General features: G+C 44.8%; 1 protein-coding gene across 3 annotated transcripts in view; it reads left to right on the plus strand.

Annotated features, from left to right (window-relative positions):
- Nucleotides 1-26,936, plus strand: part of PPP2R3A (protein phosphatase 2 regulatory subunit B''alpha) — a 142,591-nt gene that overhangs the window by 73,569 nt on the left and 42,086 nt on the right. For 2 of the 3 annotated variants that reach the window (XM_045031142.1, XM_045031141.1), the window contains exons 4-6: nt 1,885-1,988; nt 10,571-10,673; nt 12,928-13,002. In XM_045031142.1, the coding sequence (XP_044887077.1) occupies nt 1,885-1,988; nt 10,571-10,673; nt 12,928-13,002 (282 nt within the window). The remainder of the gene's footprint in view (nt 1-1,884; nt 1,989-10,570; nt 10,674-12,927; nt 13,003-26,936) is intronic. The other variant, XM_045031143.1, reaches the window with a different exon arrangement.

Consider the following 26,936-nt stretch of genomic DNA (forward strand, 5'->3'; position numbering starts at 1 on the left):
ACCTTGTGGTACACTTGTCAAAGGCTGGAGGGAGGTCCAGAACTATGAGCAGGATAATGCTTAATTTGTGCCAGGTCAGAGCCCCAGCACCTCTGGGCCTGGCAGGTCAGAGCCCCAGCACCTCTGGGCTTGGCAAGTCACAGCAGGGTTGCCAACTTTCTGATCACACAAACCCGAACAGCCTTGCCCCGCCCCTTTTCTGAGGCTCTGCCCCTACTCGCTCCATCCCCCTCCCTCCATCGCTCGTTCTCCCCCACCCTCACTCACTTTCACTGGGCTAGAGTAGAGGGTTGGGGTGCAAGAGGTGGTGAGGGCTCTGGCAGGGGGTGCAGGCTCTGGGGTGGGCCTAGGATGAGGGGTTTGGGGTGCAGGAGGGAGCTCCGGGATGGGGTCGAGGGGTACGGAGTGTGGGAGAGAGCTCAGGGCTGGAGCAGAGGGTTGGGGTGTGGGAGGGTGTGAGGACTCCGGCTGGGGGTGAGGGGTTTGGAGTGCAAGAGGGGGCTCTGGGCTGAGGCAGAGGGGTGGGGTGTGGGAGGAGGTTTGGGGTGCGGGCCCTGGGAGGGAGTTTGGGTGCAGGAGGGGGCTCAGGCATTGGGGTATGGGAGGGGCTGCTGGGTGCAGGCTTCAGCTGGGCGGCACTTACCTCTGGCAGCTCCTGGAAGCAGCCGGCATGTCTGGCTCCTAAGCTCAGGGGCAGCCATGCAGATCTGTGCACTGTCCCTACCTGCAGGCACTGCCCTTGCAGCTCCCATTGGCCGAGGTTTCTGGCCAATGGGAGCTGTGGAGTTGGCGCTCGGGGTGGGGCACAGGGGCGGTGCGTGGAGACTCCCTAGCCACCCCTGTGCCTAGGAGCCGGACATGCTGGCTGCTTCTGGAAGCCATGCAGAGCCAGGACGGGTAGGGAGCCTGCCTTCACCCCGCTGAACTGCCAACGGGACTTTTAGCGGCCTATTAAAGTTTCCGGGATTGCTTTCAATAGTCACCAGGAGATTGACGCCGATTCCGCTAGACTCCTGGCCAATCCGTGAGGGTTGCTAACCCTAGTCAGTGCCCCAGCACCTCTGGGCCTGGCAGGTCACAGCCCCGGCACCTCTGGGCTTGCTGCATCAGTTATGAATGTGAAAAAATTGCTTGAGCCCCAGCCCTTCTTTCATTACAAATTAAACACTAGAGCAGGGGGATCTTTTCTGAGTCTATGGCTGTGAGGAGCTTATCTTTTTAGTTCTGGTAGGGCAGTCTCTGTGCTGTGCTCTGGTCTGTACACTGATTGCAAGGCGTCTACGAGGTTGGCTGATGTAACCAGCAGGCTCCAGTATGTGACTGCTTCTTCAGTTATATTGTCCAGGAGTGGGAGGTTGGAGTCACGATGGTGGCTGGGGAGCTCTGCAGGGTTGAGCACTGGCTTCTTGATGATTGGATTGACTGCTGCATTTTTCAAGGAATTTGGCAGGTTTGCTTCTCTGAAGCACCATGGAGATCGTAATGCACTGGTTTTCCTAGGCTAGCACTTTGAATTGCACCCAGAAGTAAAAGCCAGTGCAGATGCTGATCTCATATCCCATAGGAAATTTAGTCCTAGACGCTGCAGACTGCCTCTCTCTATATGCGCCATCAGAACAAATGGGATTCTCTTGCCTATATGTAACAACATAGAGAGGGCCAGGGAGCATGGTGTTCTTGGTGGAGGCTGATTGACTCTGTTGACTTCTTGTGTTGGCCTGATGAGGTATAAGGCCCAATGGGTTCTGTATCGTGGTGTGAGAGCCTACAAATTTGGTTGTTTGTTGACAGAATATACAGTTCATAAATAAATAAGCCCTTTCTGTGACTGTTTTAACATCCCAGCCTTCTCAGCTACCATGTATCTGTGTGTTTCATTTGCAGGTATGTGGCTGCCCTCTGTACTGGAAAGCCCCCATGTTCAGTGCGGCAGGGGGAGAAAGGACGGGATTTGTATCTGTACATTCGTTCGTAGCTATGTGGAGACAGTGAGTACAGCATAAAAACGTTCTTCCTCAGAAAAGGAAAAGGCCAGCCACCCAGCTGCCTGCCTAACACTTCTTCAGCCCTGCTTTCCTACTCGCCCACCAGGCTCTTCAAACCCCTCCTCCTTCTGCCCAAATAAACCTGTCTTTTAAAATCGACATTGGTTTCAGTTATCTTCCCCATCATTTACTGAATGTTTGTTTCTCCCAATGCTTTAATAGGGTCTGCATCCGTTGATTAGGAATAGCCCATATCTGCAAATGTTGTGTGTATGAGGTACAGTGACCTGGACACTGAGTGAATCTGGAGATAGTATCATTCCCTAGAACAGTGGGTCCTATTCTGGGATGGACGGTAGAGTCCTTTATGCTGTAAATTGTTTGGCAACCCCGGCTGGAGGCACAATTCCACAGGATTGCTTTCGAATCTGGCCCATTTGGGAGGAGCAGGGGGAGGGAGCGCAATGCAGTCTTCTTCCAATTGTAGAGCCTCTCTTTGGCACACTTTCTACTTGGGCACTTTAAGTGTACCTACTCTTGCATCTCCCTGGCCTGTTTCCAAAGACCCCTCCCTGCCAAAGTGGAGCACAGCTCTGTGGCATGCAGTAGAAGTGCACCCCAGGCTCTGGCTCTCTGCATCCTGTTCCCTCGCTCCAGTGAACCTGCTTGTTACTTTACATCCCCTGAGGTTAGCTCTATACCTCACACAGGTGGAAAGACGTGGTCTCTGGAGAGCTAACAGTCTCTCACGAGTGCTGGTGCAGCGTGTGTGTGTATGTGTGTGTGTGTGTGTGTAACAAGCAGTAGGGAAATGGGGCAATAGAGGAGGAGGCTTACAGTGACCAGTCACATTGTTACTGGGATTAGTCCTGCTCACAGGATGGAAGCTCAGTCAGGAGAGGAGTCTAAGGAAGTATTTAAATGAGGAGATTGAAGGGCGTGATGGAGGAGAAGTAGACGGGCATCCCAAGTGCAGAGGGCAAAGAGGGTGTTATGATGTTGTGAGGGAAGCAGGACTGGGGCTCTGCTGTCATTGTGGAGGTGTGGGAGGAAGTAGAGGGTAAACTGGAGGTTGCTGAGATGTGGGTGGGAGTGACATGACACAGTGGGTCAGATCCTGAGGCTTTACTTGTTTTTCATTTGTTACCAAATGCCTGAGTAAGCACCTGGCCCTGTAAGAGGAGTTTCACTGTCTCTGGAGCATGCCATTGTCAAGGCTACTTTCTGAATTCTCTCCTGTGGCTACTGAGAGCTCCGGCTAGGAGGCTCAGAATCACAGATGGTGTGAGATGGAACAGCCCTGTTATCTTACCCAGTGTTTGTGCCCGTAGGATATGTCTGCAATATCACTTAGTTTAATTTTTAAAGTCCCAAGCAGTATGATTTCCACCTCTTCCACAACCCAGTTCAGTGGGCACCCTTCAAACTGCCTTTGGAGCTGTGCTCCCTAGGTATTTCCTGAGCTAAATATAAAAACTGTTGGGATAACAGCATCTAGTTAACAAAGTAAAACTGTAAAATGTATAAGGATAGTCACAGTCGGATTGTTTTTGTTGACACACACGTTGTATTATAGGTTCCTCCACTGAGTCCTAATTAATCTCTCTTGCATACGAAATAGTTCTTATCCCTTCTTCATTGTCATAGCCTTCAAATATTTGTAGACTGGTATCATGCACCTACTGTGTCTTTTCCTTGCCAAACTATTTTTTGCTGTTTTAATCTTTCCTCAGTTTCTCCAGGCCCCTGATCATTTTTATTGCTCTTCTATGAAGACCCTTCAGTTTTCATACATTCATAGATTCCAAGGCCAGAAGGGACCATTGTGATTCTCAAGTCTGACCCCCTGTATAACCCAGAATTTCCTAGAACTTCCCCACAATAATTCCTAAAGCAGATCTTGTAGAAAAACACCCAATCTTGATTTAAACATTGTCAGTGGTGGAGAATCCACCATGATCCTTGGTAAATTGTTCTAATGGTTAATTACTCTCACGATTAAAAATGTGCACCTTATTTCCAGTCTGGATTTGTCTACGTTCAACTTCCAGTTATTGGATCATGTTAGATCTTTCTCTGCTAAAAGGTCATTATTAAATATTTGTTCCCCATGTGGGTACTTACAGACTGTCATCAAGTCAACCCTTAACCATAGCCATATGGAAACAGGCCTTCATTTTAAAACATGGATGCTTAACTTTAAACACCCAAGTCCATTTTAGGCACCTAAATAAGTGGCCTTATTTTTCAAAAGTGCTAAACACCCACAAATCTCATTCGAGGTCAGTGGGAGCTACTTAGTGTGCAGAAGTTTTGAAAATCAGTCCACTTATTTTAATATGGCTTTGGGAGCCCAACTTTCTGCTCCCATTTTAAAATAGCTCAGCCAGAATCTAGTGCCTTTCTTTTTGGTGACAGATGCGTTTGCATATGCAGCCCAAAGCCTCCCTGCTCTTTCTGCAGCAATCTGTTTTAACGTTATTGAAAGTTTGCCCTAACTTTTGCATCAATACTTCATTATGACTCTGAAAATGCTCTTCACATTAGATTTTCACACTGGTCTATGAAAGAGGCAATTTAAAGAGAAAAAATAACCAAAAATTGAAAGAGTTAAAAACTGGGCATGATGCTCCATCAGTCAAGCTGATGGAGGAAAAATATGGTGACTGAGCATACTTTTTAATCTGTCCCTTAATGGGCTGGGCCTACGGTGACTGTCCACAGGGCATGCATGCTAGATCCACTGTTTACACTTAAAGAGACACCATAAGAAATCTCTGCACTCATAACCTTTACTTAGTAAGTGTTAACGCATTCCTCTAGAGGGACCATTATATTTGCCCCTATTTTCAGATTGATGTGATGGAGCCACTTTGATTAAGTATATTGCATATTCTGTATTTGGTAATGGGTAATGTATTCGTGACATGCAATGATGAAATACCGTATTTTCTGCACCATAAGGCGCACCGGATTATAAGGCGCAGTCTCAATTACGGGATCTATTTCTGTACTTAACCCATACATAAGGCGCACCGTATTATAAGGCGCATGCTAAAACATACGGTCTACAAAAAAAGGTAACGGTGTTCATAGTGTAGTAAAAAGGTAACGGAAGCAAAACAGTGAGTTTAGTTGAACTTTATTCTACTATTTAACAATACACTCACATTATTTTTTAATCAATCTTCTCCCACAAATCCATCAAAGTCCTCATCTTCTGTGTCTGAATTGAACAGCTGGGCAATTTCGCCATCAAACATGCCGGGTTCTCTCTCATCATTGTCGGAGTCAGTCTCGTTGCCAGGTGGCTGTTCAGCAATGATGCCGGCTTTCGCGAAAGCTCAGACAACAGTTAAAGCAGATACCTTAGCCCAGGCATCCACAATCCATTCACATATGGTGGCGTAACTCCTCCACTTCCGAACCATAGATTCATTGATGTTGAATTCTTTCGCAGCTGCTCTATTCCCATTTACAACCGCGTAACTGATAGCCTGTAGTTTGAATTGTGCCTCGTAAGCATGTCTCTTCACTGGTGCCATTTTCGGGGGTCCTTAGACAAACAAATGTTGTTTTGCAGCATACCGGTAGTATACCTACCGGAGGAGTGGAGAAGGTAAACGTACGTACACTGTACGTATTACGTAATGTTCTCTGATTGGTTTATCGCTGCCAGCGTACGTAGTTTACGTATTACGTCCCTGTGTCAGCGAAAAATGGTCCGACAGTCAATCAAGCAAAGCGCTTACCAAAGTCGCACAACAACATTTTTACAGATTTTGGAACTCAGTGCACACATAAGGCGCACCGGATTATAAGACGCACGGCCAATTTTTGAGAAAATTTAAGGCTCTTAGGTGCGCCTTATAGTGCGGAAAATACGGTACTTTATATTCCAGCATTAACTAAGTAGGAGCATCTACTAAAGTTAAACATTTAAATCAGCAAGACCAGATTACATGCACCTCAGATTTATAGCAGAATTGGCTGAGGAGTGGGTCCCGCTGCAAAGCCACCGAACATGAACTCCCAGTGCAGCGTTATGGCTAAATGCTGTGCATTTGTTTATTTAACCATTTTCTACAGTTTCCTGTTTTCAAGCCTCTAACGCCTCAGTCCAGCAAGTACTTAAATATGTCCATAACTTTATGCACCTGAGTATTCCCAGTGAGTTGAATGAGACTATGCACATGCATAAAGCTACTCACAGGTGAAAATGCCCATAGGACTGAGTGCAGGTGTATAATAACTAATTCTTATTAATGATAAGTAATTACTAGTAAATAACAAATAAATAATGTGTTTTAATTTTTGCAGTTCTTGAAAATTACTGAGTAATTTTTCTTTGCGTAACTTATTGTTTCCATCACAATAACTGGTGAAATCTCTGGAGCCTGATACTTTCTACATTATTTCTCAGTCCCTGTTATGATTATTTTTCAGTAAGGGCTTGGGAAAGCCTGGGAATGTCTCATTTTTGTGTATGTGTTTTGGTTCTATAGACACCAGTTATTTGGATAACTGTGTTAATCTTGACCAACAATGTTATGCAGTAGGAAATAGTGAAGATTGAAATAATGTTCCACTCTTCTGAAGTACTCACTCCTCTGGGTCACAGACAGAAGATATCATCCTATAGAGCATATTTCCATTCAGTAAAGCACCACACCCTGCTAGCAATTTTTATAGTTGGAGCAGATTCCCCTCCAGAGCCTCCCTCCCCAACCTTCTCCACTTCCCACATACACAATTGACAAAAGAAGCCATTGTTTGCCTCTTTGGGGTGATTTGTATGCTAGGGAATTTTGTCAGTAGAATTTGGCAGCATCTTCAAATACTGCAGTCTTGGGAAAAGATTAAACTATAGGGGAGAGATTCTATTATGGCATCTGATTGGATCCATCTTTAACGGATGCTAAATGTTAAATGTTTTTTTCTATGTTAAAAGATAGATCAGAACTCCCTAAGAAATGGATATTAGCAATACATGTCTTGATTTTAGTAAGGCTTTTGACACAGTCCCACGTGACATTCTCATAAGCAGGGAAATGTGGTCTAGATGAAATTACTATAAGGTGGGTGCACAGCTGGGTGAAAGAGTGTACTCTGAGTAGTTATCAATGGTTCACTGTCAAAGTGGGAGGTGTATCTAATTAGGTCCCGCAGGGGTCAGTCCTGGGTCTGATACCATTCAATATTTTCATTAATGACTTGGATAAAGGAGTGGAGCAGGGCTGGCTTTAAGCTGATTTCCCCGATTCCCCGGAATTGGGCCCCGCGCCTAAGAGGGCCCTGCACCTTAGGCGTCTTTTTTATTTTTTTTTACTCACCTGGCGTTGGGGGGGTCTGCTCCTGGTCTTGGGCAGCATTTCGGTGGCAGGGGGGGTCCGCTCCGGGTGTTGGGCGGCATTTCAGCGGCGGGGGGTCCTTCGGTGACGTGGAAGACCTGGAGCGGACCAGACCGCTGCTGGGTATTCAAATCGGGCCCCACCGTCCATAAAGCCAGCCCTGGAGTGGAGAGTATGCTTCTAAAATATGCACATGATACTAATCATAAGGGTAGTTAAGCTCTGAAATAGGTTTCCAAGGGAGGATGTGAAATCCCCATCACTGGAGGTTTTTAAAAACATGTTGGAAAAACACCTCTCAGGGATGGTCTAGGTTTACGTGGTCCTGCCTCAGCGCAGGGGGCTGAACTTGATGACTTCTCGAGGTCCCTTCCAGCCCTACCTTTCAACGATTCTATAAATGTTGATTTCTAAGGGCCAGTTCTGCCCCTCTTACACACACAGGGTGCAGTTCTCCCTTTTGCAGAGGACTAGCAAAAACCCTATTGTGCCACGTACTTCCTTCTTAAACCCCCAAGTTAGGGCCTAAATGGGATTCAAGTGGTATATAGGCCTTGTGCTTTCGCTTTGCAGAAAGGTGAATTTCACCCATTTAGAGTAAGAGAGGCATAGTCATGTACTAAAAATGTAGTTTTCAGATAGTGAGAAGACATGAATCTTTCCAATTGATAAGGGAAGCTAAAAGTATAAATGAAAAAAATCTGTGGCCAGTGGAGTTAAGGACATTAAGAATAATTTTTTTAAATAAATCAGAAACAAATGCAATCATCATAACATTGGTATAGGTCCAGCATTAGATGGGTATAGCAAAATTATCAATCATGGTGCAGAAAAGGTTCTTCAATAAATATTTCTGTTGTGCATTTGAAAAATTTGCAAAAGCTGGATGACTTATTTTTTATCTTACACAGTTAATTAAATACTTTCTATTCCAACAGTAACTAGGCAGAATGTTTAACAGAAAACTGCTAAAGCCAAACATTTTTTAAAACTGCAGAACCAGATAACTTGCAACCAAGAGTTTTAAAAGAATTAGCCAAGCAGGAGATTATCAAGAAGAAGTAGAGAGGTGATATTACCACTGTATATGGCATTAGTGAGGCTATTACTGTATACTGTGACCAGATCTGATATCAACACTTCAAAAAGCTGGAAAGTCTAGAAAAGAGCTGCAAGAATGATATGCAGTCTGGAAAACCTGCCTTGTATAGAAAGAGATGAGGGAAACTCAATTCTAGATTAGTTTATCCTAGAGAAGATTAAGAAGTCACTTGATCATAGTCTTTTCTCCATGTAGGTACTTACAGAATTCTGATAGTATAGAGTTCTCTAACCTAGCAGACAAAAGCATAATAAGATCCAATGGCTGATAGCTGAAGCCAGCCAGATTCAGATTAGAAATAATAATAATAATAATTAATTAACCATTGGAACAATTGACCTAGAGTTTTCCACCTCTTTAAGTGTTTTAAGGCAAGCCTGGATGTCCCTTTCTAAGAGATCTGCTCTAGCTCAACCAGAAGTTATAGGCTTGATGTAGGACTCACTGGGTGAAATTCTCTGGTCTGTTAAGCAAGAGGTCAAATGAGACGATCCTAATGATACCATCTGGCCTTAATACCTGTGGCTCTATGAAATGGGAATGCTGTTCTAAGATACCTGTAGGAAGAGTAAAGAGAACAAAACTATACATTTTTAGCAAATAAGCACAGAGATTAATTTCTTCAAGTCTCAGAATTTAAATAAACCAGGGGTAGGCAACCTATGGCACGCGTGCCAAAGGCAGCATGCAAGCTGATTTTCAGTGGCATTCTCACTGCCAGGGTCCTGGCCACTGGTCCGGGGGGCTCTGCATTTTAATTTAATTTTAAATGAAGCTTCTTAAACATTTTAAAAACCTTATTTACTTTACATAGAACAATAGTTTAGTTATATATTATAGACTTATAGAAAGAGACCTTCTGAAAACATTAAAATGTATGACTGGCATGCGAAACCTTAGAGTGAATAAATGAAGACTCAGCACACCACTTCTGAAAGGTTGCAAACCCCTGAAATAAACACTTAATGTAAACATTTGACATACTGCACTGCATAGGTAGGCAAGTAACTGTACTGATGATTCCCTACAATGAACAGTAGAACACAGGGATCAGAAGTACTATAACTGTTGCCTTCAGAAGGCTTTTGCTTTTTCTTCAAGGCAATCATTGCTATTTGACAGTTGTAACAGTTATGGAGCTAGCTGTGCCAGTGCCCCCCTCAGGTGTGTGGCCTCTTTCCCCTTAGCTGTCTTGGGGTGGAATCTTGTGATTCTTATACTCTTTGGCCAGACCCTGAGAACACGGCCTCATGTACCAATTACTTGTAACCCTGCAGGGCCGACTGGTTTCAGATGCCTTCGTTTCTTCCCTTCGGGGTCCTGTGATATTGACCAACAGCCTCCTTCAAACAAAGGTGTTTTATTTAGCAGTTGGAACAAAACATAAAACAAAAAAAGGATTTTAAAAATAACAGCCTACTTGCATTGCCTTATCTAACGTTATGCTGCCCTACAAGCCCAGTTAGATGCACTTTTCTCTTCAGCTGCAGACACAGAACACAGCCAACTTACATTCTCCTAGCCAGCCCAGATCCTGCTGTGTGTCTGTGTGACTCTGTCTGACCCAGCCTTTTCAAACTGGCTTGGACACTCCCCCAGAGAGTGGGCTAGTCCTATGACGGTTACTGGCTCTTGGAACGTCTCTTAGCAACTCTCCCATTTAAGTTGTTAGGTGACTATTGGAAAGGGCCTACTCTCTCTTTCCCTAGATGGGCAGGCTGGCGCGGCTACCCAGACAGACCCTTAGGGTAAAATATCCATCCCCTTTTATGAGACAGTGACACCTCGGTGGTGACAGATCCACCTTGGTGGTGAAACCGTATTAGCAATCACCAAAGAGCACACCCATATTTGTCACAGTAATATTAGGGAGAAACAATATTCAGCTCCTCCAAGAAACACTTGGGCATTGTTTCAAGGTATCAAGGAAGAGAATAAGGTGTTACCCTTCTGATGTCAGGTGTGCATAATTTACATGGTCATAACTTTGCATAAATTGCATAACTTCTGGCTGAAATTTGGCACTTTAAATAAGGAGCCTAACAATCAAACTGTGGCTTCTGATTGCTGTGTCCTCCGAGAGTATGAATTAGTCTGAGTAATTTATAACCTTATCTCTCTCTCTCTCATAGATTACTACAGAGCTGCCATGATGATGCAGCCAAATTTCTTTACCTTCTAGCAAAACCCAGCTGCAACTACCTAGAGCAGGAGGATTTCATCCCACTACTTCAGGTACATAAACCTTGCTCAGCAGTACCTGGTTGAGTGAGCAGGGGGAAGGGTGTTGCTAATTTGGGATATTTGTTTGTAACTTCTTCAGTGTATGTAAAGGGCATGCAGAGCTTTGAATGGGCTCTAGTTGGGGAGGAGCTTTTTAGACTTAAATTTAAATAATAATGTAAGGGGCTGCTCATTTTCAAAGGAGCTGAGCAGTGGCAGCTCCTGCTGAAGTAATTGAAAATTGTGCCCATTTATGCAAAACTTTAACTTGACCCATGGTCTCCAGTTGGGGTAACCATTTGGAATTAACAGGTAGCTAAACTGAATCCACACAGCTCCTCCATGTGCTTGTATCTGCAGATCTCAAAACTCAGGACTGGAGAACATACCAGGCACTGTGAGATCGATATTAGACTAAAGTATAAAACCTTTGCGTGTTAAGAGTGCAGTTAACAGTTATTTAATTTACCTAATAACACTTCTTCCAGACTACCAAGTGCAATCTACCATTGAAATATTTGCAAAGAATTATGAAACTAAAGTATTGTAAATGTCAGCTAGCCTATTACATATTTATATTCCACTCTACAAAAAGCTTTTCTTTGTATTCTACCTAAATTATCCTTGTTTTAATTTCATCCCATTGCTTTTTCTTTTACCCTTATACACTATAAAAAACAAACATCCCTCTCCATTCTTGGTGTCTAGTTCCTTCAGATATTTGTGGCTGCATATCATAGAATCATGGGACTGGAAGGGACCTTGAGAGGTCATCTAGTCCAGTCCCCTGCTCTCATGGCAGGACTAAGAATTATCTAGACCATCCCTGACAGGAGTTTGTCTAACTTGCTCTTAAAAATCTCCAATGATGGAGATTCCACAACCTCCCTAGGCAATTTATTCATGTCCTTCCTTAGTCTTTGTTGCTAAGCTTTATATGTACATAGCTCTTTTAATCTTCCTTCCATAAATTAGTCCCTCCAGCTCTTCTGATCATTGGCTCATGCCCTTCTCTGAGCTCCTTCCAGTGTTAATACGTTTCTGATACTGTGATGCCCACTGTACTTAACCATGGAGATGTCTTGAGGGGCAAGATTGGATCTCTGAGATGGTGCTTGCCTTCCCGCAAAAAAACTGGTACCATTATGGGGTGGTGGATAAGAGTTTTGGGATGGATTTTTCTCACACTCCTTGGTGTCACTTTTCATGTTTCCCCTCCTGACTGACAGCAGCTCCATTTTGCAGCTGCCAGTGCAATCTAAGAACTACATAATCCTTTTTGTGGATTCATAGATTCCAAGGCCGTAATGGACCCTGTGATCATCTAGTCTGACCTCCTGTATAGCACAGGCCAGAGATTATCCCCAAAATAATTAAATATTTTAATGTTTCCTTGGCTGCCTGTCAGTCTGTCAGTGGCTATTCACCACCACTGGCCCTCAAGGAGGCCATGCATATGCTCAGAGCCTCCACAGTATCTTCTTATAGATTGAGCATAGTCATGGATACTTCCCCCTTGCCACTGGAATTGCTTGAAGTGCAGGCATGTAGTGTTTATGCAGCCATCCTGTTGGAGGCTTCTTCCATTCACGATATGAGCAGGTCTTCCACAGCCGGGAACATGTCACAACCATGCAGCTCTGGCTGAATTCCATACCACTAGGCCAGGATTTGGCACTAAAAAATAACTATTCTGAGAGAAAGAGAAATACAAAAATAGTCAAGTTAGTATGGAAAAGGTATGGACTGTAGCTATGCGTATCCTACCCATCACACAAGATTGTATCTTTATGAAAGAAGATTTAAAAAAGCAGCTTTTCTCCTGTTGTTGGATATTGCTCTGGAAAGAAACAAAGGGCTGTTTTAAAAGTCTTTCAGAAGAGCACTTATTTCTGATGTATCAGTATGACAAATATTAATATCTGCGAGGAATTAAAAGGGGATTTGGGGAGGAAAGAGTCATATGGTCCAAGTAACTAAAAATTTTTTCTCTATCAGTAAAAATTAGTTTTCATCTGCTCACTAATTCTTCCTTTGTTTTTCTGTCTTTAAGTAAATCAAAATGGCCCAGCAGGTGCGTATTGTCCAGAAAATGCCTGTACTTTTACAAGGTTCATTTTAAAATATTGTAATTTAGCTTTTTAAATGCTGCAGTTGCAGTTTGGAAAGTGCCACAGAGCATCACTTTGTAAACTCAGTCATTTTTAAACTCTAATTAAAAGGAAAAAAAACTCTTGTTCCAATTTCATTTGGTTTTGTCTTTCAGGATGTGGTTGAAACGCATCCTGGCCTGACATTCTTGAAGGATGCTCCAGAATTCCATTCCCGCTACATTACTACGGTAGGCTGACTCCGGGAGTCTCCACATAATCCTGACATTCCAAGTCCCTCTTGTTACACAATCTGCCACTATTCATATGAGCAAGTGTTTTGAGTTATTTGGAAAAATATGTGTTTTATCCAGGCTAATAATGGTGAACAATTTTATTGTACCATTTTGGCATTTAATTGTGCTGCAAGTTGGATTTTTTGGCCTCTCTTCTGACAATAGGAATCATGGTAGCCATGGAAATAAGTGTGTGATCCTGCAGCCAGTAGATTTCTCATAACAGATGGGCAGCTGAGATACAGCAGGGATGATCTTTGGAAAGACTCCTATTGTTCTCTCTGAAGGCACATGAGCTAGAGGTTGCACTATTTCAATGGTAAATGAATAACACAGATAAATGCCTGTAGTATCTGACATCATATCCGTCCTTGTTAATATAACCCTGTTCAGCTTGTCCGCTTTCCATACCCGTTCCAGCCATTGCATTATGTGGCTTCCAAAACTGTGCGGAGGCTGTACTATTGATTTATATTCACAAACAAAAAACTTAATTTAACATTAGCTAAGATTGCTCTCATCAATAAACTTAACCATAACAAATAGGAAATAGAAAATTAAGGATTAATAGGTAGCAAAGTCAAGCACTCTCAAGTTAAGAAATGCTAGAATGGACATTGGCCATGCAGTCTTTTTTCACCCCTCCTAGTGGATATGCATTATGATACATTCTTTAATTGCATGCATAAGTGACCACCTGTGAAAAGTTTGGTGTAAATGACTTGGCCAGCATCTCTTAGAAACGCGGTGGCTGAGGCAGGGATAGAATCTGAGGTCCTATGTGATGCTGCACAAGCACTTACACCAAACTTTTTTGCAGGTGGTCACTTCTGCATCTACTTAAAGACTATATCATAATGCATAGGCGGAAAGTGTGCTGAATAGGCAACATTCATTCTGGAATTTCCTAATTTGAGAGTGCTTGAATTTTGCTACTTTTTAATCCTTAACTTTGCATTTCCTATTTTTTGGTGGATTAGTTTACTGATGTGAGCAACCTTAACTAACGTTAAACAAAGGATTTTTGTGTGTGTGAATTTCCTCAGTTTTTAATGGCACATAATTAAAAGATTTTCTATTTAAATAATAACATGCTTAATACATAAAGCATTTGTTGTGTTCAATGTATATTTTATGGCCATTGTTATCTTTGTGAAGCTCCATATTTCACCACTTAGTGCCATGTTGACCAATATACTGAAAGTAATTGAATTAAACTGTATGCAAACAAAACATATTTCTTTTTAAATGTAACTTCAGTTTTACTGCAACTTATGATTCTACGTGAGATTTTTAAAAATTGTGTAACAGAAAACTGACTTGGGACTAACAGATCTATAATTTCCCACTTTCTTTGTGAATATTTGCCTTTTAAAGTCCTAGCCTCCAATTTGTAAGAAGCAGATAATCTACAGGAGAGGATCTGTAATTATAAGGGACAGGGCCATAGGCATTCTGGCCTGCTGGTTACAGTGGGGCTGGGGCCCACATGTCAGGTTTGATATTTGTGAATAGGGGTCGAAGGATTCGCTAGAACAGGGGTCTCAAACTCAATTTACCTTAGGGCCAGTGCCAGTCCTCAAATCCTCCCAGCGGGCCAATAATGTCACTGAAGATGGTGCTCAGAAAAGAAAATGTTTATATTGTACTTTTTATTTCAAATTTCTTAGAAATAATAAAACTATCATACAAGTTTATACAATTCTTCGCCTGCCAGAGAGTTTTTAGTGTTTGCCAGACACCTGACAATGCTTCAGTTCTGTCAGTTTGTTGATGATTAGCCTCAGTGACTGAGCAGTAGAAACCTTCAGGATTGCAGCAAGGTGTGCATCAGATAGTTGTGTTCGGTATTTTGACTTGTTTATATTCATTGTGGAAAAAAGTGAAGCTGCCTCCATGGCTGATTCTGCTGGGCAACTAATGATGCTGCCTCCATGTCTGACTCTGCTCGGCAACTTGTGATGATATCTCTGTCTCTCTCCCCGTGCCAATGGGAGCTGCGGTGGGTGGCGCCTGCAACAGACATTGCCAGCAGCGTGGCCGCATGCGTCTCTCCTTCGCGGGCTGCAGTGGGGAGGTTCTTGGACCGCAGATGGCCTGCGGGCCGGGACTTTGAGACCCCTGCACTAGAGCCAGGTTCAATAAGCAAGAGTCGGGATCGGAGGCCAGAGATCAGAGGTATGACCAGGCTGAAGGCAGGCAGGCAAGAGTCAGGGTCAGACTCAGCCTGGGATTGGAGACTGGAGATTGAGGTCCGGAATTGCAGCACGCCTGAAGTCTGTGTGGCTGCCCAGACAACTTCCTGGGGTGCACTCCAGGGTTAAATAGTGTGACTCGCCAGTAGGAGGGGTGCAGGATACTGTCACTCTGGATCCTTTGGGTGGTACTTCCTGCGGCACCTGTTCTCCAGAGTGCTGCTGGTGTGACCATGGGAATGTCAGCTGCCCAAGGCTCGGCTGACCCGTGTTCTAATCCCGACATCTTTACAGTAATTTTGTGTCTTATTTTCATGTAATCCTTTCTGAGGAAAGGAACAAACAATTCCCCTGTGAAAAGAAACAGTGTAACTTACCTGAAGCCCAAAGAACAACTCTAGGAACTTGTCCAAACCCAGTTTGCTCTCTTTGCCATTCCTCCTGGGACCCTGCTCTGGAATAACGTTATGGTTGTCTGAAGGTCAGTCAATTATCAAAGGCATATGTTGCCATGACAACCAAGGCAATAGGTTTCAGAGTGGTAGCTGTGTTAGTCTGTATCAGCAAAAAGAACAAGGAGTCCTTGTGGCACCTTAGAGACTAACACATTTATTTGGGCATAAGCTTTCGTGGGCTAAAACCCACTTCATCAGATGCATGGAGTGAAAAATAAAGTAAGCAGTATAAATATTACAGCACATGAAAAGATGAGAGTTGCCTTACCAAGTTGGTGGGGGGGGTCAGTGCCTATTCTCAACAGTTGACAAGAAGGGGTGAATATCAAAAGAGGGAAAATTACTTTTTGTAGTGACCTATCCACTTCCAGTCTTTATTCAAGCCTAATTTGATGGTGAACAGTTTGCAAATTAATTCCAGTTCTGGAGTTTTTGAAGTTTTTGTTGTTGAAGAATTGCCACTTTTAAGTCTGTTATTGAATGTCCAGGGAGACTGAAATGCTCTCCGACTGGTTTTTGAATGTTATAATTCTTGATGTCTGATTTCTATCCATTTATTCTTTTGCATAGAGACTGTCCAGTTTGGCCAATGTACATGGCAGAGGGGCATTGCTGTCACATGATGGCATATATCACATTGGTAAATGTGCAGGTGAATGAGCCCCTGATGGTGTGGCTGATGTGGTTAGGTCCTATGATGGTGTCCCTTGAATAGATATGCGGACAGAGTTGGCAGCGGGGTTTGTTGCAGGGATTGGTACCTGGGTTAGTGTTTTTGTTGTGTGGTGTGTGGTTGCTGGTGAATATTTGCTTCAGGTTGGGGGACTGTCTGTAAGCGAGAACTGGCCTGTCTCCCAAGGTCTGTGAGAGTGAGGGATCGTCCTTCAGGATAGGTTGTAGATCCTTGATGATGCACTGGAGAGGTTTTAGTTGGGGGCTGTAGATGACGGCTAGTGGCGTTCTGTTACTTTCTTTGTTGAGCCTGTCCTGGAGTAGATGACAGGCAATAGTCACTCCCACGCATATGCTAATGAACTAGAGGGCAGGTGTGCTGAGTGGCTGATTATCTCTGATATCATAGTGTTACTGCTCTGGCAACAGCCAGGAGCAGCTAATGCATGTTGTGTGGAAAATTCAAACTCCTCTGCTTTTCCGGTTTCCCAACTTTCCTAAAAAACCCTAAAACATATAAACGCAAAATACACATTGGAGATCATTCCACACATTAATTACTAGCCGAAATTTGGTTCCAATTCCTCATGGCATGTTTACCAAAAAGGGTTCAGAAGAAAGGTGAGACACTAAGGTCCAGACTCTGTAAAACAGAAACTTATGATGCAACCTTAATATCTCACTACAAGATCATAGCAACATGTGAAAGAATGCCCTTGACAACTTTTAAATATTCAGTTATAATTAACAACTCCCACAAGCAAGAGAAAAAAAACCCTAACTTTAAACCTTCCCCAAAAGTCAGGGGAAGTAGATGGGCTTTGCAGTCAGTTAGTTTGGGTAATTTCAGACCAAGGTTAGGGTAGCAAAAACCAAAGTCTAGGAGCCTTCACAGAGAATGCTCTTGCCAGTTGCTTCCTGTCTCCTTGGGGACTCTACATAGGGGCTCCAGTTCAGGCATTTCCACTGACTGCAGCTGTGGCAGCATGGCATGAGGAGAGCAGGGTGACCCAGGTAGGTCAAAACCAACACCTTCAACTCCATTCACAAGCCAACTTGAGAGCTGGTGCAGAGCACCGAGCACTGCTGTATTATGCTCATGGTGGGACGTTGTCACACACTGTGCCAACACTTCTGAACTGTGGGTCATAGACTAGGGTTCTGTGAAGGGGAATGAGACAGAAAAAACTCAGGAGCATTAAAAATATAGGAAAAAGAGACATCCTTTTAAGCCTTGTAAAATTGAAATAAATGTAAGTTACAGCAACTTCCTAACAATGCAACTCCGATTGTCAGGAGAAAACTTTGTGTAGTTTGAACAGAAATTTTTCCAGGCTGCTGTGGGCTTCTGCCTAAGCTAAGCTTCCAAGTTACATAGCTGCCAAGTTTTAAGTTCCCTGGGTGACATTATATGCAAATGATTTGCGTATTTGCAAATCATTTGCATGTGACCATAAACTCCAGCTTGTGGGCAGCACATCATGCCATGGGCAGCAGGATGTGGAACTGCACAAAACATGGCAGCTGAGACTGGGGTTAGGTGGGAGAGAGTCTGGGGAGCTGCTAGGGTGCATGAGTGTGGGGGTGCCATTAAGTGTCTGTGGTGTGTAGATGTCTGGGTGTTGGGAGTACAAGAGTGTCTGGGGTGGCAGAGAGGTGAGTGCTGGAAGGTAGGGGGGCACGGGTGCTGAAGAGAGGCTGGAATTGCTGAGGGGAGTCTGGGGCTGCTGTCTGAGGTGGGTGCTGGGAGTCTGAGGGAGAAGCTGGGGGCCTATTCTATATAGGTTCTTATACCACACTCCTCACCATAGTATAAGTGCATGTGCCAGTCGTGCATTAAGCAAAGTGTCTTAACATCTGTCATGTGTGGTTTGTTTTCTCTCTCTCACCCTCCCCTTGGGGAGAACTGTTGTGCAGAGGAGGGTTTTGGTTTGGTAGGGTGGGTTTTTTTTTGGTTTATGTCCATTCTGCTGGGTTTGTATTGGAGAAGGCAGGACAAAGGAGTGCTCCTCGCTCTTGGAGCGGCACGTGGGGTGGTCTGGGATGGCCCTTACTCCCATGGGGGAGTTCGTTCCACGGTATGGGACTGGAGCCTGAGAAAGTCTGTCTCTGGCAGAGATGAGCTCTATCCATATGGCACAAAAGAGTGAGGAGTGGTGTTGTTGAGTAGTCTATATCCCAGATCACTAGACACTTTTAGGTACCCTGGGCCCAAGCTATGGAGCGCCTTGAAGATAAGGACTGAGACCTGGAAATTGACTCTGTTCTTTGGGAAGCCGATGTGGGGGGCAAAGAACAGGTTTGATGTGCTCCTGGTAGCCTGTGTTGTTGAGGAGACACACTGTAAGGGACCGTACTAGTTGGAATTTCCTAAGTGCTGAAGGCCTCATGCCCGGGTATATCCCATTGCCATATGCCAGACGGGAGGTGATGAAGGCATGAGCAACTGAGGCCAGGTCTTTGTCCACCAGGATGGGATGGAGTCTTCTAGCCAACTGGAGCTAGTAGAGAGCGTTACTCATGGATGCTGCCATGTGAGAGCTCAGCGTCAGCAAGGGAACCAGGAGTACTCCTAGACTGTGGACTGTATTGACCAGTTGTGGGTGTGACCCTTCAGCCAAAGGAGACTGCCCTACAGCTGCAAAGTCCTCCAAGTACTTTCCTCTGCCCAGCGGCATCACTCTGCCTTGCTTGGGTACAGCTTCAGCCAGCTGTTGTCCTTCGTGAGCTGATCTCATTCAGCCCAGGGCCATGCTGGTGGCAGTGATGTGGTGGCCCACGGTGATGAGCAGGTAGATCTGGCCCTGGAGCCTGTGTTGTCTGACTCATTCTCCTAGCCACAGCCCCCTTCCCAGCCCGCTGCTGCTGACAGCCACTCCTTCTTCCCCTGGGATCCAGCAGGGGGGGCAGCACAAAGAGAGACGGAGACCCATGGCTGTGTGCAGGGCAAGCACCACAGTGACCTCTGGTGGCTTGAAATAGCAGTTGTAGCCATTCTTGCAGCCCTGCCGGATGCCCCTGGACTAGATGGACTTTGTGTCTGATCTGCTATGGTAGTTGCTCTGTTTACATGACATCTCAGCTGGGCTGTTGGGAAGCACACAGGGCTGCCAAGTGCATGAATGTCAAGTGAGATGCCAGATACTGGGCAGCCCCGAAGCCTGACACAACCTTTCAGAGCTAGAGCAAATCTTTTCATCTAGACAGGCCTCTGCCTAAACCAGGATTCCAGATGAACTTCAGTCCCAGGCTGAATGAAGTCTCTGAAAGCTGGAGCAGTCCTCTCCCTAAGCCAAGCTACTATACCAGAGTAGGCTGACTTTCTTTCAAAGCTGGGGCATGCTGTCTAGCAGCCTATGAGCAATCATTCTGTTATGGACCACTCTGTCACAGACATATCACTGAACAATTGGGCAGCTGAATTCTGCCCTATGGTCAGATACTGGATAGATCTAAGCTATTGTCCCATGCAAAGTGTGCTGCAGCAGTCTCATTTTTAGGTGTCAAAGCCATGGATGAGGATAGGAAGAGCTTACTGGGGCAGTGCACTTCTGATTGCCGGGTGAGACTGCAGCAGGCTATGTTGCTTCCCTCTCTCAGGGCTGGTTGGCATGGCTGGAGTGCTGGGTGCTACAGAGCCGAGACTCCCATTAATCAGTGATTCCAGCAGTGCAGATGACTCTTGTGCAGGGCCAGCCGTGTGGAGGGTCAGTTCAGGGGCTGTGATCGCCTTGCAGTTGCAGGCAGGCAATGGACATTTTGGTTTCCTCACTCAGCAGTGTAAGGCTGGTTTTAACTGATGCAGTTTTTACATCTCCGTTTACGTGCTGTTGAATTGGATTTCTTTCCTTTAGTATTATGAAGCATGTTATTTCCATCAGGAGATAATAACAAAGGAGATGGCCATGTCCTTGGCTGTTGAGACCCTGGATCCCATCGATCCCTACATGGTAGAGTGCCCTACATATACTTCAAAGACACAATATGCTGTGCATACTGCGTGTGCATGAACCCACATATTATTTTTGCATTGCAGATGCAGACTCTAAGTAGAAAGCAGCTGCTGTGTTCATTGCTGAATATGGTACCAGTGAGGAGAAGATGCTCCTAGAGTATGTTAACAGTCTAGTATAACTAAGCTGTGTATGCACATTTTTAATACCCCCTGCCTCCCTCTGTCCCCATTAGAGATACAATAGAATTCTGTAGGCTGCATTTGACCTACCAGTATCTCTGACCCATTGTATGATGTCAGAATACTAAACTCTTTGTATTTCTTTCAACAGGTCCCCAGCCCTAAGTCCAGAAGTGATGGTATAGCACGTCCCATGGGGAATCACTTACCTGTAAAACCATTCCACAGTATGGCTTATCCTCCCAGAGCTAGTGCTCTGCAGTGATAGCAAAAATCTAAGCCAAGGAAGCACCAATAAAAGACCCTAATGGCAAAATATACTGTCTGTTGAAAAGCGCGTTGGGTTATGAGGTGCTGCCAGGTGTGGATGGAAAAAACTGAGCAATTCTGGTAATGTGAAGGAGAGAATGCAGAGAGGGAAGCCCAACTGCCTTAATAAAACTTTGTTTTTCCAGAAGTGGAGTTGTGTGAGTTGTTCCAAGGAAAGGGTGGGGAGAGGGGCTGGAACTGCCCTGCCAGTGTCCTAGAGCTAGAGCTGGGTCTTATGCAGAGGCCTGGGGCATGAGGAGAGACCCAGGCAGTGGCCTCTCATCACAGAATTTGTATACAAAGCTCAAAGCTGATAATCGGCAGTGCTGCAGAAAACTAAGCCAAGGAGACAATAGGAAGAGGTGTGGCTTTCAGGATCAGCAAGAAACCAAAAGCTCCTCAGAGGTGTTTACAGCAGGATTAGTCCTGGTAGCAGTTCACAGCATTCCTAAACTGGGAGTGCAAGGGCAGTTTTGCTACTGAAGCCCTCTCTGAGGAGTGACTGCACAGTAAGAATTGGGAGTGGGGCCAGGACCCAAATGCTTCAAGCTGCACTGCAGCTCTGGCCCCACTCATGTGCACCCCCTGCTACTGATTGGTTTTATAACCTGGAACAAAGGAAGGAGAGGAAGTTTGGATTGTAAAGCACATGGGCCACTATCCTTCAAAGCAGAAATGGGTAATGGGTAAACTAAATCTAGAGTGAGTGAGGGAAGGAGAGAGAATGGAAATGGAGAGAAATCCCAGTCTTTCATACTTTCCCTCCATATCTCTCACTTTTACAGCAGTGGAAGAGAGGAAGCATGAAGAAGATGTTCCTCTTTAGCAGGGGTGGGGGCAGGGAGGAATGCAGTGCTGTCTGCTACATATGCTGATTGGTGGCATGTTTCAATGGCTTTGATTGGCTGCCCAGCGGGTCAGGGAATGGAGAAGGCAGCCAATCAAAAGGGTTTTTTCCTGTAGATTGCTGGTGCGACTGAGACCTATAGTCTGAAACCCTGTAGAGTTGGCATGTTTGATAATGGCCCTTTCTGTAAGGTGAACTGGTGCAATCCAAGCATGCAAGACAGACTGGGAAACCCTATGGTAGTTAATAAAACCTTAAGTTTAGAGCTGCTGTGCAAACTGGAAGCGAGGGTCAGCGTCACTGTTACTAGCAAAAATGTAGACCAGGATGATAGTGTCTGTCAGGAGCACCCAGTAATTCCTGCATCAAACACAGCATCTTGTATTTGAGCTGGAACATAACTTTACAAAGACATCCCTTCTTGATTTAAATATTTCAAGTGATGGAAAGTCCACTACATCTCTTGGTGAGCTGGGCCAATGGCTGATCACTATCAGTCTTAAAAATGTGCACATTATTTCCATTTTGAATTTGTCTAGCCTTAACTTCCAGCTACTGGTTGTTCTGTGCATCATCAACACAACAAGAGTGGGTGAGGGGAACTTTTAGCCCAGCAGTTAGAGCAGTCAGATGGGTGAACCTGGGTTCAGTTCCCCACCTCTGCCACAGGGGTGAAAGGATTTGAACAGGGGTCTCTCACATTCCGAGGAGTCCTCTAACCACTGAGCTATGGGATATTCTAATGTGGAGGCAGGTGCCTCTCTCAGTCTGTCCTGTTGAAGCTGTTCCACTTCATATAAATACTTAGAGTGACTGGAGCAAGGGACCTGGACTCTGGGTCTCCCATATGGTGCCCTAACCTCTGGTCCACAGAGTATTTCCAACGCTCTTTGGCCTAGTACCTCATGCCCAAAGTCATCCAGCAGACACCGGCAGAGCCAGGAATAGAAAGCCCAGGGCCAGACGGGCAGGCAGACCTGCAGGGGCTAAGTGCGTGTATGAGATGATAGCATAGGGAGGAGGGTTTTAGGTTTATTAGGAACTGGGGAAACTTTTGGAAAAGGAGAAGCCTATACAAGAAGAATGGGCTCCACCTAAACCAAAATGAAATCAGATTGCTTGCGTGTGAAATTAGAAAGGTAGAGAATGTTTTAAATTAAGGGCTAGGAGAAAGCCGACAGGTGTGGCGGAGCACACGGTTTGGGTGGATACATTCCTTAGGGATTAATTTATTAAAGGGGGAACTCTATATCCTAGTAAAGAGGAAAGGAAAGAAGCTGGTAAAGTAGAGCTCTGCACTAGTGAGAAACAGTCAAATGTAAAAGAGCCCCAATTAATATAACACATGAAGGAAAGAAACTGAATATTGACAAAATGTACAATTGCTTGTATACAAATACTAGAAGTCTAAATACTAAGATGGGTGAACTAGAGTGCCTGGCAGTAAATGAGGATATTGATATAGTAGGCATTGCAGAAACTTAGTGGAATGAGGATAATCAATGGGACATGGTAATAGCAGGCTGTGACATACTGACCGTACAATCCAGACCAGCCAGAGGCTGTCACCCCTGCCCTGTAACCTGGGGTATGTTGCAATGCCTTGCTGCTGTACCCTTCAACCTGGACTGCTCACAACTAGCCACCAGCATGCAGGTCATCCCCAGGTGTGTTTGTGTAACTGCAGCGTGCTAGTCACACCCTGGCTGTCACCAGCCTTGGTTACACTGCAGGGTGACCCCAATGCATTCCCAGTCCCAGATTGCCCCCCAGAAATTTATGTCTTGTACTTCCCAGCCCTTTCCAGTCTAAATATATTAAATCCATTATTCCTTTAAGGGAATAATATACCATTTTATTACCTTAAATGGAGTTACCCAGATACTTCAGGTTGAAAACACTGGATTAGATAAAACAATAAAGTTTATTAACTACACAGAGAGAGATTTTAAGTAAGTACAAGTAATGAGGTATAAAAGTCAGAAATGGTTGCAAGAAAAATAAAGATAAAATGCTTTCTAGTGCTTCACTTAATAGACTATATTAGATTCGAGCAAAGTTTCTTAACACATGCTTCCAGCAAAATTATTGACCAAACTCTTCAGGTCAGGACCCCTCTCCCAGAGTCCAGTGGCTGTTTCCTTTGTTTTTTTCAGGTGCAGTGAATGCAATGGGCAGGGGGAGAGAGGGTTGTGTGCGCTTTGGGGTGTTTGTCCATTCTTTTTATAGTTTTAGTCCTGTCTCGTCCCCTCCCCTTTGAAAAATATTTCCAGCTGAGAGACAAAGTGTCTATGTGGAAGGATGTTCTCTGCTGGGTTTTTTTCCACCTGTTTGAGCTTCCTTTGTTTTCCCTTCCTGGCTGATGACTCTGTTTACTGCTTAAATGCAAATTAAGGCAAGCACATATTCTTTTGTTTACAACAAACCTGTTTGCAAACTTGTGCCTAGGCAGGGCTGTGAGGTTTGGAACATGTGTTAATAACATGATACAGGGCAATCTTATAACTTCACATACAGTGTTGCCACACATATTTTATCGGGACAATATTGACCAGCAAATTCAGTTTCCAAATTATATCTTAGAAGGTGTATTTTGTACAAAGATTTTTACAGTAGTTTGTAGGGTGTGAATACAGGGGTATATTCCATCACACAGGATACAAAACATAAAGGAATGACAGAGTAGGTCACGCTGCTGGGGGTGGAACTTTATCTGAAAAAAAAGACAGTCAAATGAAGTCAAAATCTTATATGAATCAAGGTGTACACTAGATCTCTGTGGCTAGAAATTCCAAGCTTGAATAACAGAGTATAGCAGTAGGAACATACTAGCAACCTCCTGGCCAAGATGGTGATTGTGAAACACTCAGAAAGATTAGAAAGGCTTATAAAGGCACAAAACTCAATAATAATGAGGGATTTACTGACTTCATATTGACTGGGTGAGATGACTCAGGGAGGGATGAAGAGATAAAATTTATAGACATCATAAATGACTGTGGCTTGGAGCAGCTAGTCCTGGAACCTACAAAGGGAGAGCCAATTCTTGATTTAGTCCTAAGTGGAGCACAGGATCTGGATAATATAGATGCATAGGCACAGCCACATAGATAAACCCAGTATGTTGGGGAAGAGTCAACACTGCTTTTGTAAAGAGAAATCATACTTCACCAACAGTTTTAACAGAAAATTTGCAGATGATACAAAATTACTCAAAATAGTAAAGGCCAAAGCTGACTGTGAACAGATACAAAGGAATCTCACCAAACTGGGTGATTTGGCAACAAAATGGCAGTTGAAGTTCAATGTTGATAAGTGCAAAGTAATGCACATTGGAAAAAATAATTCCAACCAGACATAAAAATGAAGGGATCTAAATCATCTGTTACCACTCAAGAAACAGACCATGAAGTCATTGTGACCGACTCTGAAAACATCTGTTCAATGTGCAGCAGCAGTCCAAAAAGCTAGCAGAATGTTAGGAACCATTAGGAAAGGGATAGATAATAAGATAGAAAATATCATAATACCATTATATAGATCCATGGAACACCCTACCCTGAATACTGTGTGCAGTTCTGGTTGCCCCATCTCAAAAAAGATATATTAGAATGGGGAAAGCTACAGAAAAGGGTAACAAAAATGATTAGGGAAATGGAACAGCATCTATACAAGGAAAAATGTAAATGACGACCATTCTGCTTAGAAAAGAGACAACTAAGAGGCAATATTATAGAAGTTTATAAAATCATTAATGATGTGGAGAATGTGAATGAGGAAGTGGTGTTAACCATTTATGTAACACAAATATTAGGGATCACCACCTGAAATTAAAAGGCAATAGGTTTAAAATAAATATAAGGAAGTATTTCTTCACACAATGCAGTCAACCTATGGAACTCATTGCCAGGGGATGATGTGAAGGCTAAAAGTACAACTGGTTTCAAAAAAGAATGAGAGAAGTTCTTGAAGGACAGGTCCATCAATGGCAATTAGATGTTCAGGTTTGCAACTGAATGTTCCAGGAGTCCCTAAACCTCCAATTGCCAGAAGCTGGAACTGGATGATGGGATGGATCACTCAAAATTACCCTATTCTGTTCATTCCATCAGAAACATTAGAGGGGTAGCTCAGTGGTTTGAGCATTGGCCTGCTAGACCTAGGGTTATGAACTCAATCCTTGAGGGGGCCATTTGGGGCAAAAATCCATCTGGGGATTGATCCTGCTTTGAGCAGGGGGTTGGACTAGATGACCTCCTGAGGTCCCTTCCAATATTATTAGATATTCTATCCTATCTGGCACTTGCTGCTGTCAGAAGACAGGATAATGGGCCTGTGTGGTCCTTATAGCTTCTTGCCCCAGAATGACCTCTCTCTCAGCCTATTTATAAGGCCCAAATGTCTGTTGTGTTATCATCTGATCCTTCTTTAGTCTCACTCTCTCTAGCTGACAAGTAATTATATAATTACACCTCTACACCGATATAACGTGACCTGATATAACGCAGGTTCATATATAACACGGTAAAGCTCTGACATGCTGCTCTGAGCAGCGTGTTAAGGGTGCCGGACCAGGCCGGGGCCGAGGGGTTTGATAAGGGGCAGAGGATCTTGGGGGCTGTCAGGGTCTTTCCCCCCTCCCAGGCGGGCAGGAGCTGTGGGAGGGCACTTTTGGGGACCCCGCAGTCCCAGAGTGGCCCAGGGGATTAGCGGGGGGCCGGGAGCAGCCTGCTCTGCTTCCCTTGCCCCAGCCCCAACTGTGTTGCTCAGGGGAGGGGGTTTGAGGGAAGGGATCCCTCCCGCACTCACCAGCAGCGGCGGAAGCAGAGCAGCCTGGCCCCAGCCAGCTCCACTCCACCAGCTCCCAGCCACAGCACTCCGCTTCCCGCCACAGATGAGTACGGGGGTGCGTCCTTTCCCCAGCCTACCCGCACACACTGGCGGCAGGAAGCGGAGTGCTGTGGCTGGGAGCTGGCAGAGTGGAGTGGTCTGGGGCTGCCTCGCTCTGCTTCCCGCTGCCGGTGAGTGTGGGGGGCGTCCTTTCCCCAACCTCCCCACACTCACCCGCAGTGGGAAGTGGAGCAGCCCAGCCCCAGCCAGCTCCACTCCGCCAGCTCCCAGCTGTGGCGATCTGCTTCCTGCCGCAGGTGGGTGCGGAGGGGCATCCTTTCCCCAACCTCCCCACACTCACCAACGGCGGGAAGCGGAGCGCACGGCTGGGAGCTGGCGGAGTGGAGCGGACTGGGGCCACACTGCTCTGCTTCCCGCTGCTGCTG

This window comes from Mauremys mutica, chromosome 9, assembly GCF_020497125.1.
Source record: "Mauremys mutica isolate MM-2020 ecotype Southern chromosome 9, ASM2049712v1, whole genome shotgun sequence".
Lineage (NCBI taxonomy): Eukaryota > Metazoa > Chordata > Testudines > Geoemydidae > Mauremys > Mauremys mutica.